Here is a 22136-nt window from a genome sequence, read left to right on the forward strand (position 1 = left end):
AGAACCATTTCCATGGTGAAAGTAAAATACTAGAGATGCTTTTATATTCTCTCTTCCTGTGAGCCTTTTGCAGTTCTCTAGCATTATTTTATTCAGATTCCTCTGCTGCATGACAATACACAGGTGGTGTTAATAATACAGGGTCAGCTGGATTAAATGGAGCCTCAAATTTGGTTCCTTATCGAGATGTGAAGATTATTATCGAAGGGAAGTAAATGGAGAACAAGGACATTTTAGATGGGTTTCCCAGGCCCCACACCACCTGAACCTCTAACAACTCAGGCATAAGGACTGAAACAGGGTTTGGCCAGTAATATGAAAACACAGATGAAGGGCCGAGTGTCTTGTAGCCTGCGATGGATAGATTTACTGGCTCATGTTTAAAATCCTGAACTTGCTTCAGGTGAAATATACAGCTGTTGGCAGAATCAGGTAAGATGATGCAGAATTGATAGTGGCAGATGTCAGGCTGATTTAGCCTCAATAGAGGGTTTGATGAGGTCATCAAGGAGAGTAGCCTTACCAGGCCACAGAAGAAGACAATGCAGCCATTCCTGATGTGATCTGATAGACTAAGATCAGAAGGAAGGAGAGGAGGACCTCCCCTATCAGTGGACGTGGGGAGGAGCATGCATGAAGAAAGGGGAGGTAGGGTGGGATTGGGAGGGGAGGAGGGAGGGGCTTATGGGGGGATACAAAATGAATAAAGTGTAAATAATAATAATAATAATAATAATAAGAAAGAAAAACAAAACAAAGCAAAAAAACCCCTCTATGACCAAAAAGAAGAGGAGAAAAAAAAAGAGATAATTTTTTGAAAATACATTCTCTAATAAAAAGTAATGGTATGTGAAAGGATGGAATGTGAATTTTAACTGTCAACAACACACAATACCCATTAACAAGCCAAATTAAATTTGGTCAAAAATAATGCTGAGCTTTGAAATATTTCCACTCCATACCTTCTGCCACACACATATTTCTGATGTCCCTCCACCGTCTCACTTTTCTTATACACTAGCCAGCAATATTTGAGAATTTAAGGAAGTGGGGAGATCAAGTAAAAAATATGGGAAGGAGACAGTATGGGAGAGAAGCTGATGAAAAGAAAACAAAGATGAGAATCAAGACCAGAATTCACATGGAAAGAAGTGTTCATGACATTATGGGGCACAGCTGTGTCCTGGTTGCTAACTGGAACAGAATGGAAGCAGGAAGATCATCTGCAGATAATGTTGGTCCCCAACCTGAAGATGCAATATTCCATGCAGTTTCTAGCGTCAGCCACCTGCACCCAGGGACCTTTGGAACTGCCTTGAAGAAAGACAGGAAGGGAAAGAGAGGGCTTTCCAATGTGAACTGTTATGTCAAGATGCTCTTTTCCATTCCTGTCTATCTCATCCCAATTCAATCATTTCCTATGTAATCTTTTGTGATAATTCCATCATCTATCCTGGAAACGATAATCTCCATCAGCCAGGTGGTTGCTGAAAGGGTCAGGGGTTAGGGAAATTGGAGTGTGTGGCGGAGACCTTATGAAATGGCATGAGGGGCTGAGGAAGTTGGAATGTGTGGAGGAGTCCTTATGAAATGCCATGAGCACGCTGACTAAGCTTGTGATTTTGTGTGTCCATGCATACTGACATGAGAAAGCCCAGCGTAATCCGTAAGATTACGCTGTGGGCAAGCCTGTAGAGCATTTTTAAAATTACTTATGGATGGGGGAGGGCCTAGCCCATTGTAGGTGGGGCCATCCCTGGGCTGTGGTCCTAGGTTCTATAAGAAAGCAGGCTGAGCAAGCCATGAAGAGCAAGCCAGTAAGCATCACCCCTCCATGGCCTTTACCTCAGCTCCTCCAGGTTCCTGCCCTGTTTGAGTTTCTGTTTTGACTTCCTTCGATGATGAACAGTGATATGGAAGTATAAGCCAAATGAGCCCTGTCCCCCATCCAAAGGCTCACAGGCAAGGCTGCATTCAGAAGATTCAGACATATTTACATGACATTTTCTTTGCCCATCCCCCAGATAAAATTTCTCAGACAAAGAGAAAACAGAAGGCTAAATAACAGGAAGAAAACAGATCCATTTCTTTTCCTCCATTGTCCTCTTAGCCAATTGAACATCACACCAGATGTACTTACCTCTTGAATGCCCACTTAAAGAGCTTCACCCTCTCCTTCATTCTGAATCTACACACCACAGGATCCATACCAACCCTCCCAGCTGTGGCTGCTTTTGCACAAGTGAGGAAGTAAAGTTGGAAGCACAGTTACTGATGTACTGTACTTAGATTCCAGGAAAGATGTCAGGGAGGAAACATAGACCTTGGTCTTCTCATTTCCTAGACTTCACTAATATCTGATTTATAATTCATTAGTAACATCCAGCATGGGAAGATCATAGGGCAGGGATGCAAGGCTGAAGTCGGGGCACCGTCATCACTGTTCAGAAGGACCCTGGTTGTCTAATTTAGTAATCTCTAGGCTGAGGGCTGAGCAGCAATTTGCTGAGCCCATTCATGGTGTGGGTGGTACTGCATGCTCTTGTAGCATTTCTCCCCCCCATGTCTGTAGCTGTCTTTTTACAGTCTAATATTTCCCCCCCTGATTCATCTGCATCTTGCAGTCAGCCAAACATACACCAGTTTCTTCCATATAATTTTCTCAGAATAACAAGTAGTCTCTCATCCATTTGTCTTTTTTGAGTTATTTTAGCATTTGCTGTAAGACAGGCCTTACCTAGAACATATAAGAATAGGTGTCAAAGTATCAGGAACAGAGCTGTGTCATGAGGAAAGGAGCTCATTCTTCATCATTCTTGAGCAAGCCACTTCCCAGCAATTCATCACTCTTTGACAGAAGACCAAGATCAGCACAATTCAAGCCCTGGCTCAGAAATTCACCAGCAGTGTGAATTCAGTGATCTCACCTAAGCTCTGTTCATCTGCTTCCCTGTGACCTGGAGAGGCTGATTCATACTTCATAGGTGACTGTGTTGATTGGCAGAGAGGCTGTTATCCAAAGAGCCAAGAATATCTCAATGAGAAATGATCATGGTGGCACTTGAGTCTGTGATCCTAATGTCTTATAGTATGTCTGATGTGTGGGTGGGCTTAGAGACTGGCAGACTTACCAGGTTAGGAAGGAAAGAAGTTCCAGCTCCTGCAGGACTTAGGCCACTGGAAAGAAAAGAGCTCCGATATTTATCCTGTAATTATGGCCCTAAGTTCCAGTAGAAACTCCTTGGGGATAAGGACTCTAAAGAGACCTCTGGATACTGGAAAGAGACATCAAATTGAAGCTTTGAAATTTAGACCTTGTTGGAGGAGGGAAGAACATCTTAATCCACCTTCTGCTGTGACAGAATACCACAAGGCACATTATAAATAATAATCATTTATTTGACTTAAGGTTTTAAAGACTGGAAAGTCAGGGGGTCCATCTGGTGAGGGCCTCATTACTGTGTTACTATATGGTATTTACTTATTTACAAACAAAACTGTCATATGAGCTCTCAATCCCATGACTGGGTGTACACCCAAAGAAAATGAAATCAGTATGCTGAAGAGAGACACGAACTACCAGGGTTCATTCACAGCCAGCATCATAGATCAGTGTCCATCAACGGACAAATGGATGAAGATGTGGTAGGTATACACAGTTAAATACTACTTAGTCAGAACAAAAACAAAATTCTATCATTTGCCACAATATGAATGAACCTGCAGATTGCATTAGGTGAAATAAGTCAGGTTCAGATAAACAAATCCCACTTGTTTGTGGAATATAAAAACATTACCAGCAACTGGCAGAGTGGGAAAGGAAAGAGGTAAATAAAAGGACACAAAAATTGAAATTAATCTAGGTATAGGTTCTAAAGAGAATTACGGTATAATACTCTGATCTTAGTTAACAGCAGTTAACAATTTTTTTTTTCAATACTGGTCATCCAATCCAGTGCTTGCATGTTTTAGGGAAGCAATCTGCCCCGTTAATGTGGAATTAATATACATGTTAAGGTAGCTTTATGTATGAATGCCACAAAGTACATATATTTTAAGTCAATATGCTATGTATGCTAAATTTGTACAATTTTATTTAAAATTAAAAACTGAGAGTGGCTTTGAGAAAAACTGGCTTATAAGGTAGAAAATGCTAGAAAGTGCAACTGGGGAATCATGAGGAGTTGGTTGAGTGATGAATTTTAATGAAGTGATTGAGAAAGGCATGTAGGTCTATGAGGTATAGCATTATAAGCAAAAGGAACAGCAGATATGGAGGCCTCTGGAATTCACTTCACAAGTTTAAAAGACAGCTTCAGGCTGGTTCCTAAAGTGGAGCAACAGAAGAGATGGTGGAAGTGAATTTGGAGACGTGACCATGGTCAGGTCAGTGTGATAAAGGCTGAAGTAAGCCACGGTGAGGATTCCATTTTGTTTGAAATGTGATGAAAAAGTGTGGCATTTTGATGAAAATGACCCCCATAGGCTCGCAGCACTTTCAGGAGGTATGACCTGGCTGGAGGAAGTGTTGGGACGAATTTTAGGGTTTCAGGAGCTCAAGCCAGCCACAGTGGCTCTCTCTCCTTATGTTGCCTGATGTAGAACGCTCAGCGACCCCCCAGCACTGTGTCTGCCTGTGTACCGCTGTGCTCCCCACCGTGATGATAATGAACCTGTAAGCCAGCCCCAATTAAGTGTTTTCCTTCATAAGAGTTGCCGTGGTCATGGTGTCTCCCCACAGCAATAAAACCCTAAAACAGCTATTTGTACCAAGTGTGGGGAATTGCTGTGATAGGCCTGACCATGCTTCTGTTTGGAGGAATATGGAACACTTTGGGGCTTTAGACTAGAAAAGCGATGGGACACTTTAAGCTGGGCCTAATGGACCACACTAGTAAGAGTATGGAAGTGGTTCTGAGAGCGAACTGAGCTGGGGCAGCTCAGCTCAAGAGGTTCCAGAGGGGAAGACTATTAATAAGTGTCCTAGAAATTGTTCTTGTGGTATTTTGGTGAGAAATGTAACTGCTTTATACCTGTGTCCAAAACATCTGTCTGAGATTAAATTGAAGAGTTATGGATTGGCAGAGGAGATTTCAAAACAATTTATTATTGACTGTGTGGTTATCAGTGGCAGTATTAAGCAGATTTATAATGAAAAGTAGCAAGCTGAGCAAGGAAAAATGCAAAATGTACAGTTGTGGAGAAAAGAGGGACTAAGAAGTGTAAACAGATTACGGAAAAGCCTGATGCTAGATGGAATAAAGGGAGTGGTGACCTCAGAGCAAGAGCCCACCCTACTGAACTCCCAACTTATGAGAAGGACTTAAAGACAAGTTTAGGGCCAGGCATAGTAGCACATGCATTTTATCTCAGCACTCTGGAGGCAGAGTCATGTGGATCTCATTTTAAGATCAGCCTGGTTTACAGATTGAGTTCCAGGACAGCCAAGCTTAGACAGTGAAGGAATCTATCCATCAAAGGCACAAATCTTGTGAAAGTGCATTTGAACAAAGCAGCTTGTTCCAGTCCCAGTGAGTAGCAGAACTTGGCAGCTTCTGTCTGTGGCTCTGGCTTTAGAGCCAAGGAGACAAGAAAGGGTTATGGACTGTCCCTCAGCAACTAAGGAAAGCCACTGAGGCCAGGCGTGTGGCAGGGTAGGGGCCACGGTGTGAAACTGTGACTGTGAAGCCTGGATTTCCTTGGTGACCCCAAGATGTTGGTGACACCAGAGCCAAGAGATACCTGCTGAGGAAAGCTACCAACATGGAGCAGACACAGCCCAAAAGAGAGAAGAGTGGCGCAGTCAACAAAGCTGAAAGGAAAGGCTATCCGAAGAGCGCATGGACATCGGATATGGAGATGCAGAGTTTGGAGTTTGCCCAGCTGGTGTTTGGTCATGCTTCTGTTCATATTTGCTCACTATGCTCCCTCTCCTCTCTTTTGAAACAGTAATATATATCCTGTGCTATTATAAGTTGAAAGTATGTGATCTGCTTTTTAATTTTTTGATTTTAGAGGGGATTACAGTTAAGAGATTACCATTAGTCTCAGAAGAGACTTGGGACTTTTCAACGAGGTTGAGATTGATAGACTATGGGGACTCCTGAAGTTGGACTGAATGCTTTTTTCATTATGATATGGCTACAGCCCTATGGAGCCAAGGAGTGGAAGGTTGTGGTTTGAGTAAAAATGGTCCCCATAGGCTCATAGGGCGTGACATTATTGGGAGTTGTGGGCCTTGTTGGAGAAAGTTTCTTTACTGGGTGTTGGGCTTTAGGGTTTCAAACCAGGCTCAGTAGCTCTCTGCTCCCTGCCAATCCAGATGTAGAACTCTCAGCTCTCTCTCCAGCACCGTGTCTGGCTGAGCCCTGCCATGTTTCCCATCACAGCCATAATGAACTAAACCTCTGAACTGTAAGGCAGCCTCAGTTAAATGTTTTCCTTTATACGAGTTGCCGTGGTCATGGCGTCTCTTCACAGCAATAGAAACCTCAACTAAGGCAAAGAGATGGAACAAGACTCTGTCACACTGTGACTTAAGCTCTGAGATCTACTTTAGGTTCTAAATGGGGGGGATGTAAAGAGTAGAGACAAACAGTTCGAAGTTATTGTTAATCGAATGAAGTGATGATGGCTTGGACCAAAATGGCAGCAATGGGCGCAACGGGAAGAGCTGATATTTAGAACAGAATTTAAAAGTAGATAGGATTGTTGGTAGACTAGTTGAAGTTGGAGTTATAAAAACATGATAGGCTTCAGCAAAGACTCCATCCCGAGAGAATGATGACTAGAAAAGCTTTAGTGCCAAAGGGAACAGAGAGAGGTTTCCAGGATGGAAGACCAGAGGCATCAGAGTCCTGTGTAGGACTGTGTATATAAAGGTGGGCGTGTACGTTAGGCATGCAAGCGGGGATTCTGAGCAAGAATGCCTTGTATCAGTGGGGAACTGCTTCAGGATACTTCCTCAGACCCCCGTTCACAGATGTTCAGGTTCCTTACCTGAAATGGCACACCATACCTGATAAAACAGGGTCAGATGAAAGGGGAGGAGGTCCTCCCCAGTCAGTGGACTTGGAAAGGGGCAGGGAGGAGATGAGGAAGGGAGGATGGGATTAGGAGGGAATGAGGGAGCAGGATACAGTACAAATCATTTGAAGGCATCAGGAATCCAAATACAAAATGTAAAATTATAAATTCTTAGAAGTAAGAGGAAAAAGCTCCATGACTTCGGATTTGGCAATTATTTATTCAATCTGACACACACACACAAAAATGTAGGCAACAAAAGAAAAATAGGTACAGCAGACTGTGCATTATCCCAAGTCTCCCAGGATACCAAATCTTCCCGACACAAAGAAAGCACTCTTGCCTTTCTGTTTTCATTAACACAGTTTTATCACTTAATCATAAACTTAGAAATGTCTGTTTTGAGATTTTATTTATCTGTATTTTTAAGTGTATGGATGTTTGCCTGCGTGTATATCCGTGCACCACGTGCATACAGAACCTAAAGAGGCCAGAAGAGGGCACAGGCTTCCCCGGGATAGATGGTGTTAGCTGCTATGGGTACGCTGGGAACTGAAGGAGGGTCCCCTGCAAGACCAGCTTTTAAACACTGGGCTATTTCTCCAGCCTCTGAATTACATACCCTAGACATCCCGTTTAATCTGTACTATTTTTATAGTGAACCTTGCCAAAATACAAAAGAATAAGTATATAATATGCTAGGGTTTTCTCTCAAGCACAATTCTATCTTAGGGCCAAATCCCTCTCAGCCTTAGAGCTCTTAAAGAAACCATGAAAGGACTTAGCAGGCCATCCACCTTCCCTCGGGAGGGTCAGAAGAAGCAAAGATGTGAAGCCCAGGTGGGTAGGAGTGAACAGAAAGTAATGATGAGGACATATCCAGAAAAAAAAAGTTCAGAGAACACTGTTAAGAGAGTGCAAAGGCAACCTAAAGAATGGGAGGAAACATTTGCCCAGTAAACATTAGTAGACATTTCACTACAAGGAATACATAAAGATCTTCCAACCCAGACATAATGGTTCATGCTTCTCATCCCAGAAGGTGAGAGGCTGAGGCAGGAGCATTGCTACATGATCAAGGCCACCCTGGGCTGCATAGTGAGTTTGAGGTCAGCTTGAGATATAGAGTGAGAGCTTGAGATACACAGTGACCCCTATCTCATATAAAACAAAAACAGGTTTATCTAATTAAAAGTCCCCCAAAGTCAACAAGAACAGAAGGTAAACCTTTTCAATAGGCGTGTTTTTCCACAGGGTATATAGACAGCTAATAAGCACTTGAACAGATGCCAAACAGCACTAACCAGCAAGACTTTATTTCACACCCACTAGAGTGGCTGTATCGAAACTGTAACTCCGTGTGTGCTGTGGAACTGGTGGACCCAACCTGGCCACCGTCTACCTTCACTGCTTGTAGTATTTACTCTTGAAACTCAAGTTTTACTGCCGTCCTGTGGTCTGTCTCCTGAGCCTAGCTCAGACAGTGTACTCTGTGTGCAGAAGTCCTGCCTCAGGTCAGTGGGGCCCGAGGCAAGAGGCTCAAGAGAGGTGTATTCTCATTCCTGAGGGTGGAAGTTAGGGCACCTATGTAGGAAGAGGAGAGCATGCCAGCAGGGTACAATTTCAATAGAAGTGGCGGCCATGCCTCAGGGAGGAATATAGATGTCTTCAGGTTAAGAGGTACAGAGTCTCATTTGAACCCCACCTTCTCTTCTTAGGATCATGGCAGAGCAACAGACTCTAAGACTAGTCCTGGGTGTGTCTCTGTGTTAATACTTTGATAATATTAAAGATGAATGATTATTGATATTAATAGCATAGTCTATCATCTCATAGTGATCTCATTGAATGCCCCTTTGCCTCTAGTACGGTGTGAAGAACTGGACACTATGATCACAAGAACGGAACAATCTAAGGAGTGAAGAGATAAAGTGCCTTGCCAAGGTTACAAGCTAGGACTCAAACCCAGGTCTCCCATCCATCACCTTAAATTACAGCTCAGTGCTGAGAAAGGAACAGGCCCCAAACAAGCAAACAAACCCAAAAAACTATGAAACAAATATAAAGCCCAGAGATAACCTTGTTTTTATGAATCGACAACCCTCTCTTCCTCAGCCACAAGAGCAAGGACAGGCACTAGTCTTTTGTGGATTCTGAAGAGGCTGCATTGTCAGTAGGCACCAAGGGAGGGTAGGAAGAGGAGCACTCATTACCTTCCTGCAATCAGGCTTCCAGCTGCCTCCAGGGAGAAGCAAGACTGAAGGCAACAGCCACAAGTGGTCAGAGTGTGGGGCCCAGGAAGCCACAGGCAAAGACTAGAAGTTCCCAGAGTCACCCCAGAGAGCAGTCAGTGCCTATCATGTGGTTTTGGGTGTTCCTCAGAGACAGGGCCCAAAGCTGACTGAGGGTATATCCTTTCTTTTCTGTCTCCTCTCAAGGAGAGAGGAGTCCAGCATTGCTTTCCTGTGACCCACAGGAAGTGAGTGGGGCTGTCTGCTGAGGGTGAGCACACGGTGGGCATGAGGCATGCTGAGATCAGCTGGCTTCTGGTGCTAGGTGGGGGACTTGAGCAAATTGTCTGGGGGCAGGGGAGTGCAGTACAGACCTAGGACAGAGGCCAGGGCACGTAAGCAGAGAGAATGGGATCAATCAGAATGACGGCAGAAATACCACCCAAAGGGAATAGATTTGTCAGAGGGACAGTACCATGGAGTGACAGGGCAGAGCCACCCTCTTTGCTTCTCCGATCCTGACAGGTAACTTTTCCCTGCTCAGGCGCCTCCCTTTGTCGCTCATCCCAGCGCACTTCTGGCTCCTGGAACACCCTTCCACCCTCTTATGCTTTGTCTTCTATGGGCTTCAGATCCTCGGTCATGCATTATTAGAAGAAGCTCTTATCTGTTCCCTCCCCTGGCATATGCCCATTTTGGGGTGCTTCATAGAGTGTACCACCAGAAAAATCCTGGCTGAGTAACCCAGACCACGCCTAAAATCTCTTCCCTCTTGTCACCGTTACTTTCCTTCTATCACGTATTCAGGCAGGGCTCACTCAGAGGTACTTCAAAGTGGCTAAGATAGACAGAGATAAGACAGAAAGGGGAACAACTGGGACAGCTGGGTCACTGAAGAGTTCAGTAACAAGCAGCTGTGTCTCCACAGTGCACTCCTATAGACACAGTCCTGGAATACCGCAGGAAGAGCCAAAAGATGTGTAAAACGGGCTTAGCTCTGAGGCTTGCATCCCCTGTGAGGATTTGATGGTACGCGCCCACGAATCCGTCATGCTAAGGCTTTCTCTAGATGAAGGCATAGTGAACAGCACACACAGTGCTGTTTACTGTTCTCAGCTGTGGTTTTGGGGGAGACAAAGAAATGACACAGGCTTCCTGGTGAGGAGGCAGGAAATGAACCTGCCTGTCCCAGTGACATGGAAACACTAGAAGACACCCCCAAGCCAAGTTGGATTAAGTGTTTTGAACAGGAGGAGACTGTTGAAGTCTGTGAATGGAACGTGAGGTATGTTTTCTTCAGTGCTGAAAGGAGCAAAGGCTGATGACCTCTGGGTATTTTAGACACAACAAACAGATTTGAGAGTGAGCTGTGTGGGAAAACAGACTGGAGGGCCAGGGGCAGTTATCAGGAGTATGTAGGAACGAAGGGAGACAAGGTCACTCAGGGGAGAGCAGGGGCCTGCTTGGAGCAGAAGCAGCACATTCGTCAGTAAGGGTGACAGTGTGTGTGGGGAGACAGTGTGTGTGGGGAGACAGTGTGTGTGGGGAGACAGTGCATGTAAGAGGACACACCTTCATTTAGCCAGTAACTATCTAACAAGTGCCTAAAAGGGCCTCACGCTGTCCATAAATAGAAAAGACCATCCTGTCATCATGGGGCTTTCCAGGTGTCCACCCCTAAATTGTGTGGGCAAAATTTACAGATCTACATAGCTTTGGAGCGGAGAATTCATTTTTTTAAAGTGAAAAATGGATTTTTTTTCAAATAATATGTTCTGATTACAGTTTTTCCTTCCCCAGCTCCTCCCAGATCTTCTTTACTCCCCTCCCATCCAAATTCACAACCCCTCTTGCTCTCAGTAAAAAACAAACAGGCATCTAAAATGCAGATCTAAAAAGCTGATCTGGAGTAGAGGGTCCACCCTAAGTCCTGTGGTAGCTAACGGTGGACATAATTTACCTTGTAAAATGGTCCTTTTGATCGTAGTAGAGAGAACGGATTATTACAGGGGCCCAAGAGTCATAACAAAAAGACCAGTTAGGAGCCTTGTGCTGTTTAGACACAAGGTGATGGTGGTGTAAACAGGAGAGCTGGCAGAAGAAAAATGGACACTGAGATATGCTTGTCACGTGCCTACTACATGAAGGATGGGTGGAGAGGAGGGGGAGAAGGTGTGAAGGCTTTCTTGGTGACCTTCCCACCAAGCTGTGAGGAAGAAACATTTTAGACCGTGTCAACAGTTTTTTGATAAACATTTTTCTGGTAGTGGGGAATTGTACCTAACACTGTCTACATGCTAGGCAAGACTCTACAATTGTGCGATATTCCATTTCCATCCCCCTCCCCCCTTTCAAGACACGGTTTTGTTGCGGAGTCCTGGCTATCCTGGAACTCACTCTGTAGACAAGATTGGCCATGAACCTGCTTGCCTCCGGCTTCCTGGGGGCTGAGATTAAAGGCCTATGCCACCACACCTGGCTCTGGTTAAGCATTTTTCAAAGGAGATAATAAACAGAGAGAAAAAAAAGAGGAAGATAAGGGTCTCAGTCTTCTGAATGTCTTGAAATTTAGAAAAGGGGTGAAAGGGAGAACTGGAATGAAAATCAAGACACAAGAAAGAACACAAAAAGACTCCTCATGTTCTTCTTAGCTGTAGGAAAGATATTGCTTGCAGAGACTTCTGCATGTTCAACAGAATTTTTAGAATTCGTGTAAGCAGGAGCTGGGTCTAATCGATCAGCTACTAGAGAAGGTGAGACTGAAGGATTGCAAGTTCAAGGCCAGCCTGGTAATTTAGTGAAATCTAATCTCAAGTAAAATGTAAAAAGAGCATTTGAGATCTGCCTCAGTGGTAGAGTAGTGGCAGTGTCTTTGCAAGGCCCTGGGTTTAATCCTCAGCACAGAAAATAAAATCATCCAACCAACCAACCAACCAACCAACCAACCAACCAACCAATCAACCAACCCCAAACTTGCAGATAAGTAAATTAAGAGAGGTGGTAAACTTGCTTATTTTTCATATAGTCAAGTTTGATTAGTTCAGAAAGATTTTTTTTTTTTTTTTCCATTTAGGAGTGTGGTTGGAGTTGGGAGGCGGTAAGAAGTCCTGCTATGACTTGAGGTACCTGGGTGGGTTGGTATCTCTTGGGGTCATCCTCTTCCCTGAGAAAAAGGAGAGGGGAGGATGGAGGGAGGGAGATGTGAGGGAGGAGAGCCACCCAGTGGCCTTCTTCTGGACGAGAGGAGGGACGGGGCTGGGAGCAGATGGGAAAGACATTAAATTAACAAATAAATGAGACAAAGAAGCCAGTGAAACAAAGTGAACTTTTGTAAGGTGAAAGCAGAAATCCACATTTTTAATAGAGATGCTTTTGAACTCCCTTGGCACTCCAGAATGGCCTTGAATGGTCGGTCAGAGCAAAGCTGCTTCTGGTACCACATACAGTAGAATCAGATATTCTGACAGTAGGTGACCTTGTTATCATCTTGAAGGTATGGTGCACTTGTGTAATTTTTGATATATATTATTATTTTGTTATTTATGTGAAACGCACGTGTGAAGAAGGGCTATTCCTCCTCCGTTACTGATTGGGATTTGAATGTGAACACCGATTCTGTTGATGGTGATCGTCTTTCGAGAGACTCTGTGGAAGCAGATTGGAAGGAATGAATTCCCAGTAGCCATGTTGGCTAATAATATCACGTCAACGCACCCGGTGGCCTTCCTGTTGGTGGGGATCCCAGGACTGGAGCACTTACACATTTGGATCTCTATCCCCTTCTGCTCAGCCTACACCTTGGCCGTGATTGGCAACTGCACCCTTCTTTTCATCATCCGGGCTGATGCAGCCCTCCACGAGCCCATGTACCTTTTTCTGGCCATGCTAGCAGCAATAGATCTGGTCCTTTCCTCTTCAACACTGCCCAAAATGCTTGCCCTGTTTTGGTTCAGGGATCGAGAAATCAACTTCTATGCCTGTCTCACCCAGATGTTCTTTCTCCACTCCTTTGCTATCATGGAGTCAGCAGTGCTGTTGGCCATGGCCTTTGACCGTTATGTCGCCATCTGCAAACCCCTGCACTATGCCACGGTCCTGACCAAGCCCCTCATCGTCAAGATTGGCTTGGCCGCGGTGACTCGGGCTGTGGCACTGATGACTCCGCTGCCCTTCCTGCTCAGACGCTTCCACTACTGTCGAGGCACAGTGGTCGCCCACTGCTACTGTGAGCACATGGCTGTGGTTAGGCTGGCATGCGGGGACACACGCTTCAACAACATCTATGGCATCGCCGTGGCCATGTTTATCGTGGTGCTGGACCTGCTCTTTGTTACCTTGTCTTATGTCTTCATCCTTCGTGCTGTTCTCCAGCTTGCCTCCCAGGAGGCCCGCTACAAGGCCTTTGGGACATGTGTGTCTCACATAGGCGCCATCTTAGCCTTCTATACACCTGTAGTCATTTCGTCGGTCATGCACCGTGTAGCTCGTCGGGCTGCTCCTCATGTCCACATACTCCTTGCTAATTTCTATCTGCTCTTTCCACCCATGGTCAACCCTATCATCTATGGTGTCAAGACTAAGCAGATTCGAGAGCGAGTCTTAGGACTCTTCCTCAGAAAGAATGTAAAAGGAGAGTGAGGGGCTGCTTGTTGGAGCTGGGACCTGGGTATGATAGGAAGTAGAGGGATGCCAGGATCTTCATGCTTACTTTTATCTTGACGTGATTAAAAAAAAAAATGTCTAGGTATTGACAAAGGCCGCCTGCCTGGATTCAAACTTGTCAACTTTTCAGAATCCTCACTCCTGCCCTTCAGAGTGACAGAGTCATGGACCTACTGGCCTTCATCATACTTCAAGTAAAGACATCGATGTTCTTAAGCTCACTGGCTCCATGAGAAGCTGGTGCTCTGATCAGCCCAGTCCCCGGAATGTGCAGCTTTATTTAATTTCTCCACTCAGGACCTGGACAAACACCAACAGTGTATCGGTGAGGAAACCCTGTCCACTCACTGACAGCTGGGCTCCAGGGTCAGATGGAACACTCCCACTGGTAGGGTTCCTCACATTCCAGGTGACAGTTTTCACAAACTTGCTCACTAGGTGTGATTTCTTTACCTTAGTCAGCCTGTATTTGACTTCTGCTCACCTCTCCATCCTCACTGTCAGCTCCCCACATTAGACACTTGGAATAGAATATAACATATTTTCTGATTTTTTTCTGTGTCATAGGGCTTTTTTTTTTTTTAACATATGCGAAGACCCCTCATGTTTTCAATAAAAATGTGAATTGCTCGTTTATTAGTCCAGCCAGACAAGAGTGTGTAGGGCATTGGCTCTCCACTTGTGGGTCGTGACCCACCTGGAGCTGTATATCAGATATCCTGCCCGTCAGATATTCACATGACATCACACAAGAGCAGCAACATTGCCGTTATGAAGTAGCAGTGGGATAATTTTATGGTTGGGTCACCACAACTTGAGGAACTGTAGTAGCGGCTCGCAACATTAGGAAGGCTGGGAACCACTGGCCTAGGGGCTTGGAACACATACGTCTTAGCGTAGAGATGCTGGGTTTATACAGAAGTCCTAGGAAGAGAAAGAAATGATAATTGAAGTAGATTCTGTTCGTTGTATCCCCCCTCCGCTTTTATCCCAGGTTTAGTACATGGGAGAAAAGCAAGAATGACAAAACCAAACAGAGGAGAGAAAGGACTAGCAATGCTGTCTTTTCTTTTGTCTCGTGCGAACTAACACGCTGGATCATGTTCTTATCGTTAATTGTAGCAGCACAAGTGGCATTCTCAGAGAAGCCCTAACACACGGTCTCCACGATGCATCGTTTCTGTATTATCTTGCAACTCTGCGCTTCCTCAGACTGTTACTTAGGAATCACTTATCTTCTTTTCTGTGGAGAATTATGTACTACATTTATTGAAAAAGTAATAAAAACTTGTAGTTCTTTCTTTTGAGTATGGTGGGACATAAAGGAAGTTTCAAAATAATGCTAATTACTAATATGTAAACAGAGGAGCGTGAAGTAAAAGAAATTACTTTAAAAATTACTGTGTGTGCGTGCACATGCGAGTGTGTGTGTGTGTGTGTGTGTGTGTGTGTGTATATGTGTGTGAATGTTTTCATGTGCCAGTGCAGGTGTCTTTTGAAGCCAGAAGTGGGCAGCGGATTCCTGGGTCTGGGTTTATGGGTTTATGACCTGCCTGACACAGGTGCCCAGAAGTGGACTGAGGTCTTCTGCAAGAGCAGAATATGTTCTTCACCACTGAATTGTCTTTCCAGCCCTAAGAAATTTCTTCTAACAAGAGCTGTGATTAATCTTCTGTTGGTTTACGTAAGAAATAGCATTATTCTGTAGGCTAGAGACACCCTCAACAAAGGGAGAAGGATTTGTTTATAGTACAGCTGCAGTAATGTAAGGGTTCCCCAGCCAGGAAACACAGCTGCCATCGCCATGGCAAGGGCCAGTCACAAAATGGTGAAAGGAACATTCTGCATTAGCCTGTCGGAGCATTTAACACAATGTGTAAGCAAGAAACAGCATCAGATGAAGGCACGCATATTTTTACTCCCAAAGGGTTCCGTGTGGGATTAGTAGGACGACAATGGCTCGGTTACGTATCTCCAGCTATTTGATAACTGGGACATTCGTCCACTCATCAGTCCTTGCGGCTGTGCCTGGCCGAAGCTCGTCCCACTTAGTGACTCCCATGGAACTTTGCTCGGTTCTTTTTGTCCGAGATACGAGTCTCGGCCTTGCCTTGGAATCCCTTCCTCTCATACCTGTGTCTATATCTTTCTTGATCCATCGGTTCTTTTGTCAGATGGGCAAAACCTAGTGATTTCTTACTGCATTCCCTGCTGCCGCCTTGCCTCAGAGAACCATACTCTCTTTAATTTACGGCAATAGACTTTCTTTCTTCATGGTGCTGAGTGTTAAACCCAAGGGTTTTCATGTCACTCAGAGCTCAATAACTGTATCTGTGGCCCTGCGACAGATAAGTTATCTGACTTCATTTACCCTCCCTTCTTTGAGCTGCTCTGTTATAGATTAGATATCTGACAAACTAAACTTTAAACCAAAACTAGTTAGAGGAACTAAAGAATGTCACTTCATAGTCATTAAATTAACAATCCACCACGAGGATATTACAATTCTAAATATAGACATGCCAAACATGGAAGCATCCAGTATTTTAAAAGAAATAGGACTATATGTAAATCCATAAATTAGCTTTAACACCTCACCCTCACCAATAAAAGGTCATCTAGACAATACTTAAGTTGGGAAGCGCAGGAGTAGAAATATATCACAAAGCAAGCAGATCTAACAAACACACACAGAGCTTTCCGCCCAAACATGAAAGATCACACATTCTTCTTAGTAGTCCGTGAAACACTCTGCAAAAGCAATCGCACACTACCTCACAGAGCAAGTCTCAGCAAATAACGAAACAGCATGATAGCATCCTGAACCTTTGCTAAATACTAAATTATGTCACTGCAGTCCTCAAAACTTGGGCTTTTATTTTGAGAGAAAGGAAGAAACTTTGAAAGTCATTACAAGGGCTCCTAACTAACTCTAGTCAGTGAAAACATGAGAGCTACATCTAGATGCACAAAGTGTGAAAACATGAGGAGCTCCACAAGGAGAGCAACAGAACCAAGAAATCTGGGCCCAGGGGTCTTTTCTGAGCCTGATACTCCAACCGGGGACCATGAGTGGAGATAACCTAGAACCCCTGCACAGATGTAGCCCATGGCAGCTCAGTCTCCAACTGGGTTCCCTAGTAAGGTGAACAGGGATTGTCTGTGACATGAACTCAGTGACTGGCTCTTTGATCATCTCCTCCTGAGGGGGAAGCCCTTACCAGGCTGCAGAGGAAGACAATGCAGCCATTCCTGATGAGACCTGATAGGCTAGGGTCAGAGGGAAGGGGAGGAAGTCCCTATCTGTGGACTTGGAGAGGGACATGGGAGAAGATGAGGGAGGGAGAGTGGAATTGGGAGAGAGTAAGGGAGAGAGCTACAGTTGGGATACAAAGTGAATAAACTGTAATTAATATAAAAATAAATAAAATTAAATGATAAAAAAAGAAAAAAATGAGAAAATAAACTCCTAGCAGCCTCCTACGTTGAGAACACCACACTTTTCATTTAGGAGACTTTGGACTGGTCACTGACATTAGCAAAAAAGCATGGGAATGCAGGATGCAATAGACTGCACTTGAACTGGAGAAAGAAAATAGTTGCTCACCTAGAACTTTATTTCTTGTGAATTTTTTTTTTTTTTATGAATGAAGGTGAATGAGAACCTTACTACCAAACATTAATGGAATGTTTTACTGTAGGCCTGAAATAAAAGAAGACTAAAAATAATTCTCTAATTTCATAGAAACATGAAGAAGATGGAAGAGACAAGAAACATGAAAAGACAGTGTGTTGCAAAAAGAAGTTTCTTTGATAAAGGGTGAGAGCTAGACTTATCTGTGGAAATGTATATAAACATGCATGTACACATATATAAAATACATATGTACACATGTTTATATACACACATATAAAGTCCTATATGTATTTGTAAATATAAAATAAATTTACATATAGATATGTAAGTATATATGTACACACCAGTAAACATATATATGTACACGTGTGTATTTACATGTTTAGGAAACGGGGCAGTAGTAGGTTCCCTCTTAGGCCTATGACCTCTCTAGCCACAGTCACGAACCCCCCTTCACTGAGTGGGCCTTGCGTCTGATGAGGTGGCTGTTGGCCATTCACAGGGAGCAGTGCCACTATTGCCCTGTTGAAGATATTTTTCTGTCCCATCATTGTAGTCTGTAGACTTTGCAGCTAGATAAGATTACAGACGGCTCCTCTCTCTTGGCAGCTTGCATGACACCTTCTGGCACTCTGAGAGCCTGTTTTCAAGGAGGGGCTACCAGGTCAGCTCTGCCTTGACTCCTCCAAATCCTATGTCCCAGCGTGTGGGGTCCTCTGAAATAGGGTGTTACAAGGCCCAGGGAAAGTTTTGGGAGAGGGGAGAAGGACTGTGAGAGCCAGAGGCTTTTCAAATCTTGTCAGGATGTCTGCTGCCAAATGTGTTCCCTAGACATGACAGGAAAAATGCATCCGTGAAATATCAACAACTTGGTTGCCAAAACAAGAGCACATAATGACATCACCAGTTGATAAGCCAATATGGACATGAGAAATTCCACACAGTTTCATCCCTAAATGAAGAGCTACAGATGGTCAATGGCTTCTGAAAGGGAAAATCAGTTCCCTCCAGGGATGAGCTTCCACAAAGGTTGTTCAATCCCAGGTCGTCTGCCATGGTCGTGTGTACCTGTGAGCACTACTAAATGGCTAAAAGAAGGTGCATGTACATATGACAATAGTAATTAAAGATGACATTATAAATTTGAGAGGGAGTCAGGAGACCCAGAAGGAGCTTGAGGGTAGATGGAGCGACTAAAATTTATTTCCAATGTATTACAAAGAATGAGAGAAGGCAAGTTGAGGCGAAACTTGTCAGCAGGCAGCTTCCACCCACAGAAAGATTTTTTTTTTCTGTGAATCAGCAGATGTTAAAGTTGGAAGTAGTTAGAAAGATCACCCTTTGTCATTTATAGAGAGAGGGCTGGTAAACATTAATAAAGAATTATATTCATAATGGTGTCTCCATTATGTACATAGCTCCTCTCAGTTACCCTGTGAATCAGGAAAAGCTGAGAATATTTTCTCTACTTCAGATCGAGGATCAGAGCTAATGTACAAAGGTCAGTGTGACAAAGGTCAGAGCCAGACGCCAATGCAAAGCTCAGAATCTCACCGTGATGAAAACGAGAACGGCTAAGGAATGAACCTGTCTTCTAGTGACACCCAGACAGGAGTTGGTTGTAGTGTTTAAACTGAAGCTGTCTTTTACAGCCGACGCTGAAAGAAGGTAGTAAGTGCAAGGAGAAATAGCAGAGCCCGAACACTAACAGGCTTCATCTGAAGTGTTCACAGCTTCTGAAGCAAAGCAGGACCCCTTGCAGGCACGACCCCTTGCAGGCACGACCTAGCATGACCGAATGGGTGACGGGACAAGGGTTTCAGGAGAGCTTTGTGGTGTGCGACCTGGGCCGAGGATACCGCTATCAACCAGCAGAGAAGAGCCCAGGGACTCTATGAAACCACAGAGATTCTTCTCGAGGGTAGTTGTGATTCTACATCCCTTTGGGAGTAGCACAGAGGTTTGTGAGGATATTATCAACTGCTTCCTTCTTAGGAACCTCCTGCTTTAGAAGTAGGCTGCCTTTCAGCTGCATGAGGTTAATGAAAAGGGTCCAGAGCTGTGTTTTCTGAGGCTGTGATCAGTCAGAACTAGGGAGACAGGAAATATTTGACACAGCTGTGGTGACCAGGAAAGACCGGGGACACTCTGAGTTGCTTCCCACAGCCAGTCCTGGTCCTAGGCATCAGTTCTCCAGTCTTCTCCCTACTCCCTTTATTACCCCTATCTTGGCTTGAGAAAAAGAACACATCTCGACAACCCCACTCAAATGTTTCATCTATGTACTGTGGATTTCCCACCTCTGGACTTTCACCATTCCTGGGACGCATCAGTGTATTGCGTTTGGGTTTTGCCACATCCCATCTCCTATTGTTGCCTTCCTTGTTCCCACCAGCTTGCTCCTCCCAATTAGGAAGCTGCTGCATTAGTCAGCAGAATGGAATGAGTTCTGAATGAGAAAGATGGCAGGGACTACTAAGAAGCATATTTCTCTGGGATTTTATTTACATCTTTGAAGGACTTCAGGTAAGTATCTTCCTGCCATTGAATGTAATCTTTTGAATCTACCATTGTTCTCTTATCTTGTCTTAAAAATATAGGGTGTTAGTAGTTTTATATGGGCATTTTTAGAGAGACAGTGACATAGAAGATACGTTCTGAGTCCAGTGTGAGCACTTTGGTATATAGTAGATAAAATGCTGACTTTGGAGTACTGAGCTCTGTGTTTTTCTTGGGATGAGCATAAAGAAATAAAGCACATGGATCATTGGATAACCCATGCTTGCAAGATGAAGTGAGGTGTCTTTGGTCTGCGTGTAAGGCTGGATGGGCAGATCATAATGTAGACAGCAATGACCACCCTGTCTTCCTTTCCAACCTTCTCATTTAGTTCCTTCCTTTCACATGTGTGTTCTAAGGATCCAACTCAGGTTATTAAGCTCGGTGGCAAGTACATTCATCTGCTGACCTATCTTACAAGTCTTCACATTTATCTTTTTATTGTTTTATTTTCTGAATATATTAATTAGCCAAGAGCTTTACTCATGCAGTAGGGCACTCTACAGTAAATTCAAGAGTACTTGCCTTCTTTGGAAAGACAGGATATCTGTACAAACTCTCAGATTTTTTCCACTTTAAAACCCAAGCTCTCCTTTTTATCATGGCCCTTGGACCTGCACCTGCCCAAACAGTCCCTCCTCACTTTTTGGTTCAGAAACCGAGAGATCAGTTTCTATGCCTGTCTCACTCAGATGTTCTTTCTCCACTCCTTTGCTATCATGGAGTCAGCAGTGCTGTTGGCCATGGCCTTTGACCGTTATGTCGCCATCTGCAAACCCCTGCACTATGCCACGGTCCTGACCAAGCCCCTCATCGTCAAGATTGGCTTGGCCGCGGTGACTCGGGCTGTGGCACTGATGACTCCGCTGCCCTTCCTGCTCAGACGCTTCCACTACTGTCGAGGCACAGTGGTCGCCCACTGCTACTTGAGCACATGGCTGTGGTTATTCACTGATCCATACTGTAAATCAGATTAGATAAGGTCTGCACCTATAGTAGGAGCTGGACCAGCCCATTTTCATAGGGGCTTTACATGATTAAAAAAGACAATGACACTTTCATAGTGAATGTTGCTATTTACATGAAAGACAGTAGGCATACTGGATAAGACTGGCTCATACCAATGAGCTTTTGTTGATTATTTCACCCAGAGTATGAATAATTGTTGGAACATGGTCCAAGAATGAAGACGTGTGAGGAGATTTCTGAGTGAGTAGACTCCAAGAAACCAAGACAAGAGTCTTGTTACCTTAGTTTCTTAAAAAAACACAGAATTGTTCTTGGGTTATGTGCCAGAGCCCACCAGCAGAGTTGAACAGTTCTTGAGCGGGGAGTGAGGATTGAAAGAAAGTTAATAAACCAACACACTACACATGAGATCTGTCCGAGAGGGCTTCCAGTAGAAAACTGGTCGCCCCTGTTTATTCCAGTAAACCCTTATCAAGTCAGAGCAAAAGCACCTCAGTACAATGAATGGGTTCACAGAGAAGTCAAATTTGTTTTACCTTGACCACCTGTCTGTGTGATCCTCACACAAACAAAAGGTGTGAACTTGACAAGACATCCCATCTGCTGTCTCAAACAAAAGGAGGTAGATTTGGCAAAACATCCTGCTTATCACTGACTCCAGTGAAGGCCAGGTTGAAAACATGTCTTTCTGCTGAGAGTTAAATAACAAAGCAGCCTGACGGACCAGTGGCTCTCCAGTTATGCTTTCATGCTCCTCCCAAGTGTAGCAGATAGGAGTGAGTTTATTTCCTATTATCCATTACAAATGGCTGTTACCTGTCTATATGCCTCTACGGAAAAGCATGTTTTTGCTATTTTCAGCTTGTCTTCCATGTGAGGCCTGCCCATATGATTGACCCTTTACTCAGGTAACTCCTCTTAACCCTTGAATTGTCTGAAGCGCTGAATAAAGTTGGCTATTGTACAATAATTTAGTCTACCTCATTATTGGCTCAGCTCTCCCAGGTCCCATAGTCTCTACTGCGGTGACAATGAGGAACTGGATTACTAAC

The 22136-nt window shown here is 44.2% G+C and overlaps 1 protein-coding gene across 1 annotated transcript; it reads left to right on the forward strand.

Moving 5' to 3' along the window:
* The first annotated feature begins 12941 nt into the window (after nt 1–12941).
* On the forward strand, nt 12942–13895 carry LOC129688665 (olfactory receptor 52K1). Its single transcript, XM_055623620.1, has one exon. The coding sequence runs from the start codon at nt 12942–12944 to the stop codon at nt 13893–13895; it is 954 nt and encodes a 317-aa protein (XP_055479595.1).
* The last annotated feature ends 8241 nt before the right edge of the window (nt 13896–22136 follow it).

Source organism: Psammomys obesus, unplaced genomic scaffold (assembly GCF_907164565.1).
Source record: "Psammomys obesus unplaced genomic scaffold, mPsaObe1.curated_primary_1811, whole genome shotgun sequence".
Taxonomy (NCBI): Eukaryota; Metazoa; Chordata; class Mammalia; order Rodentia; family Muridae; genus Psammomys; species Psammomys obesus.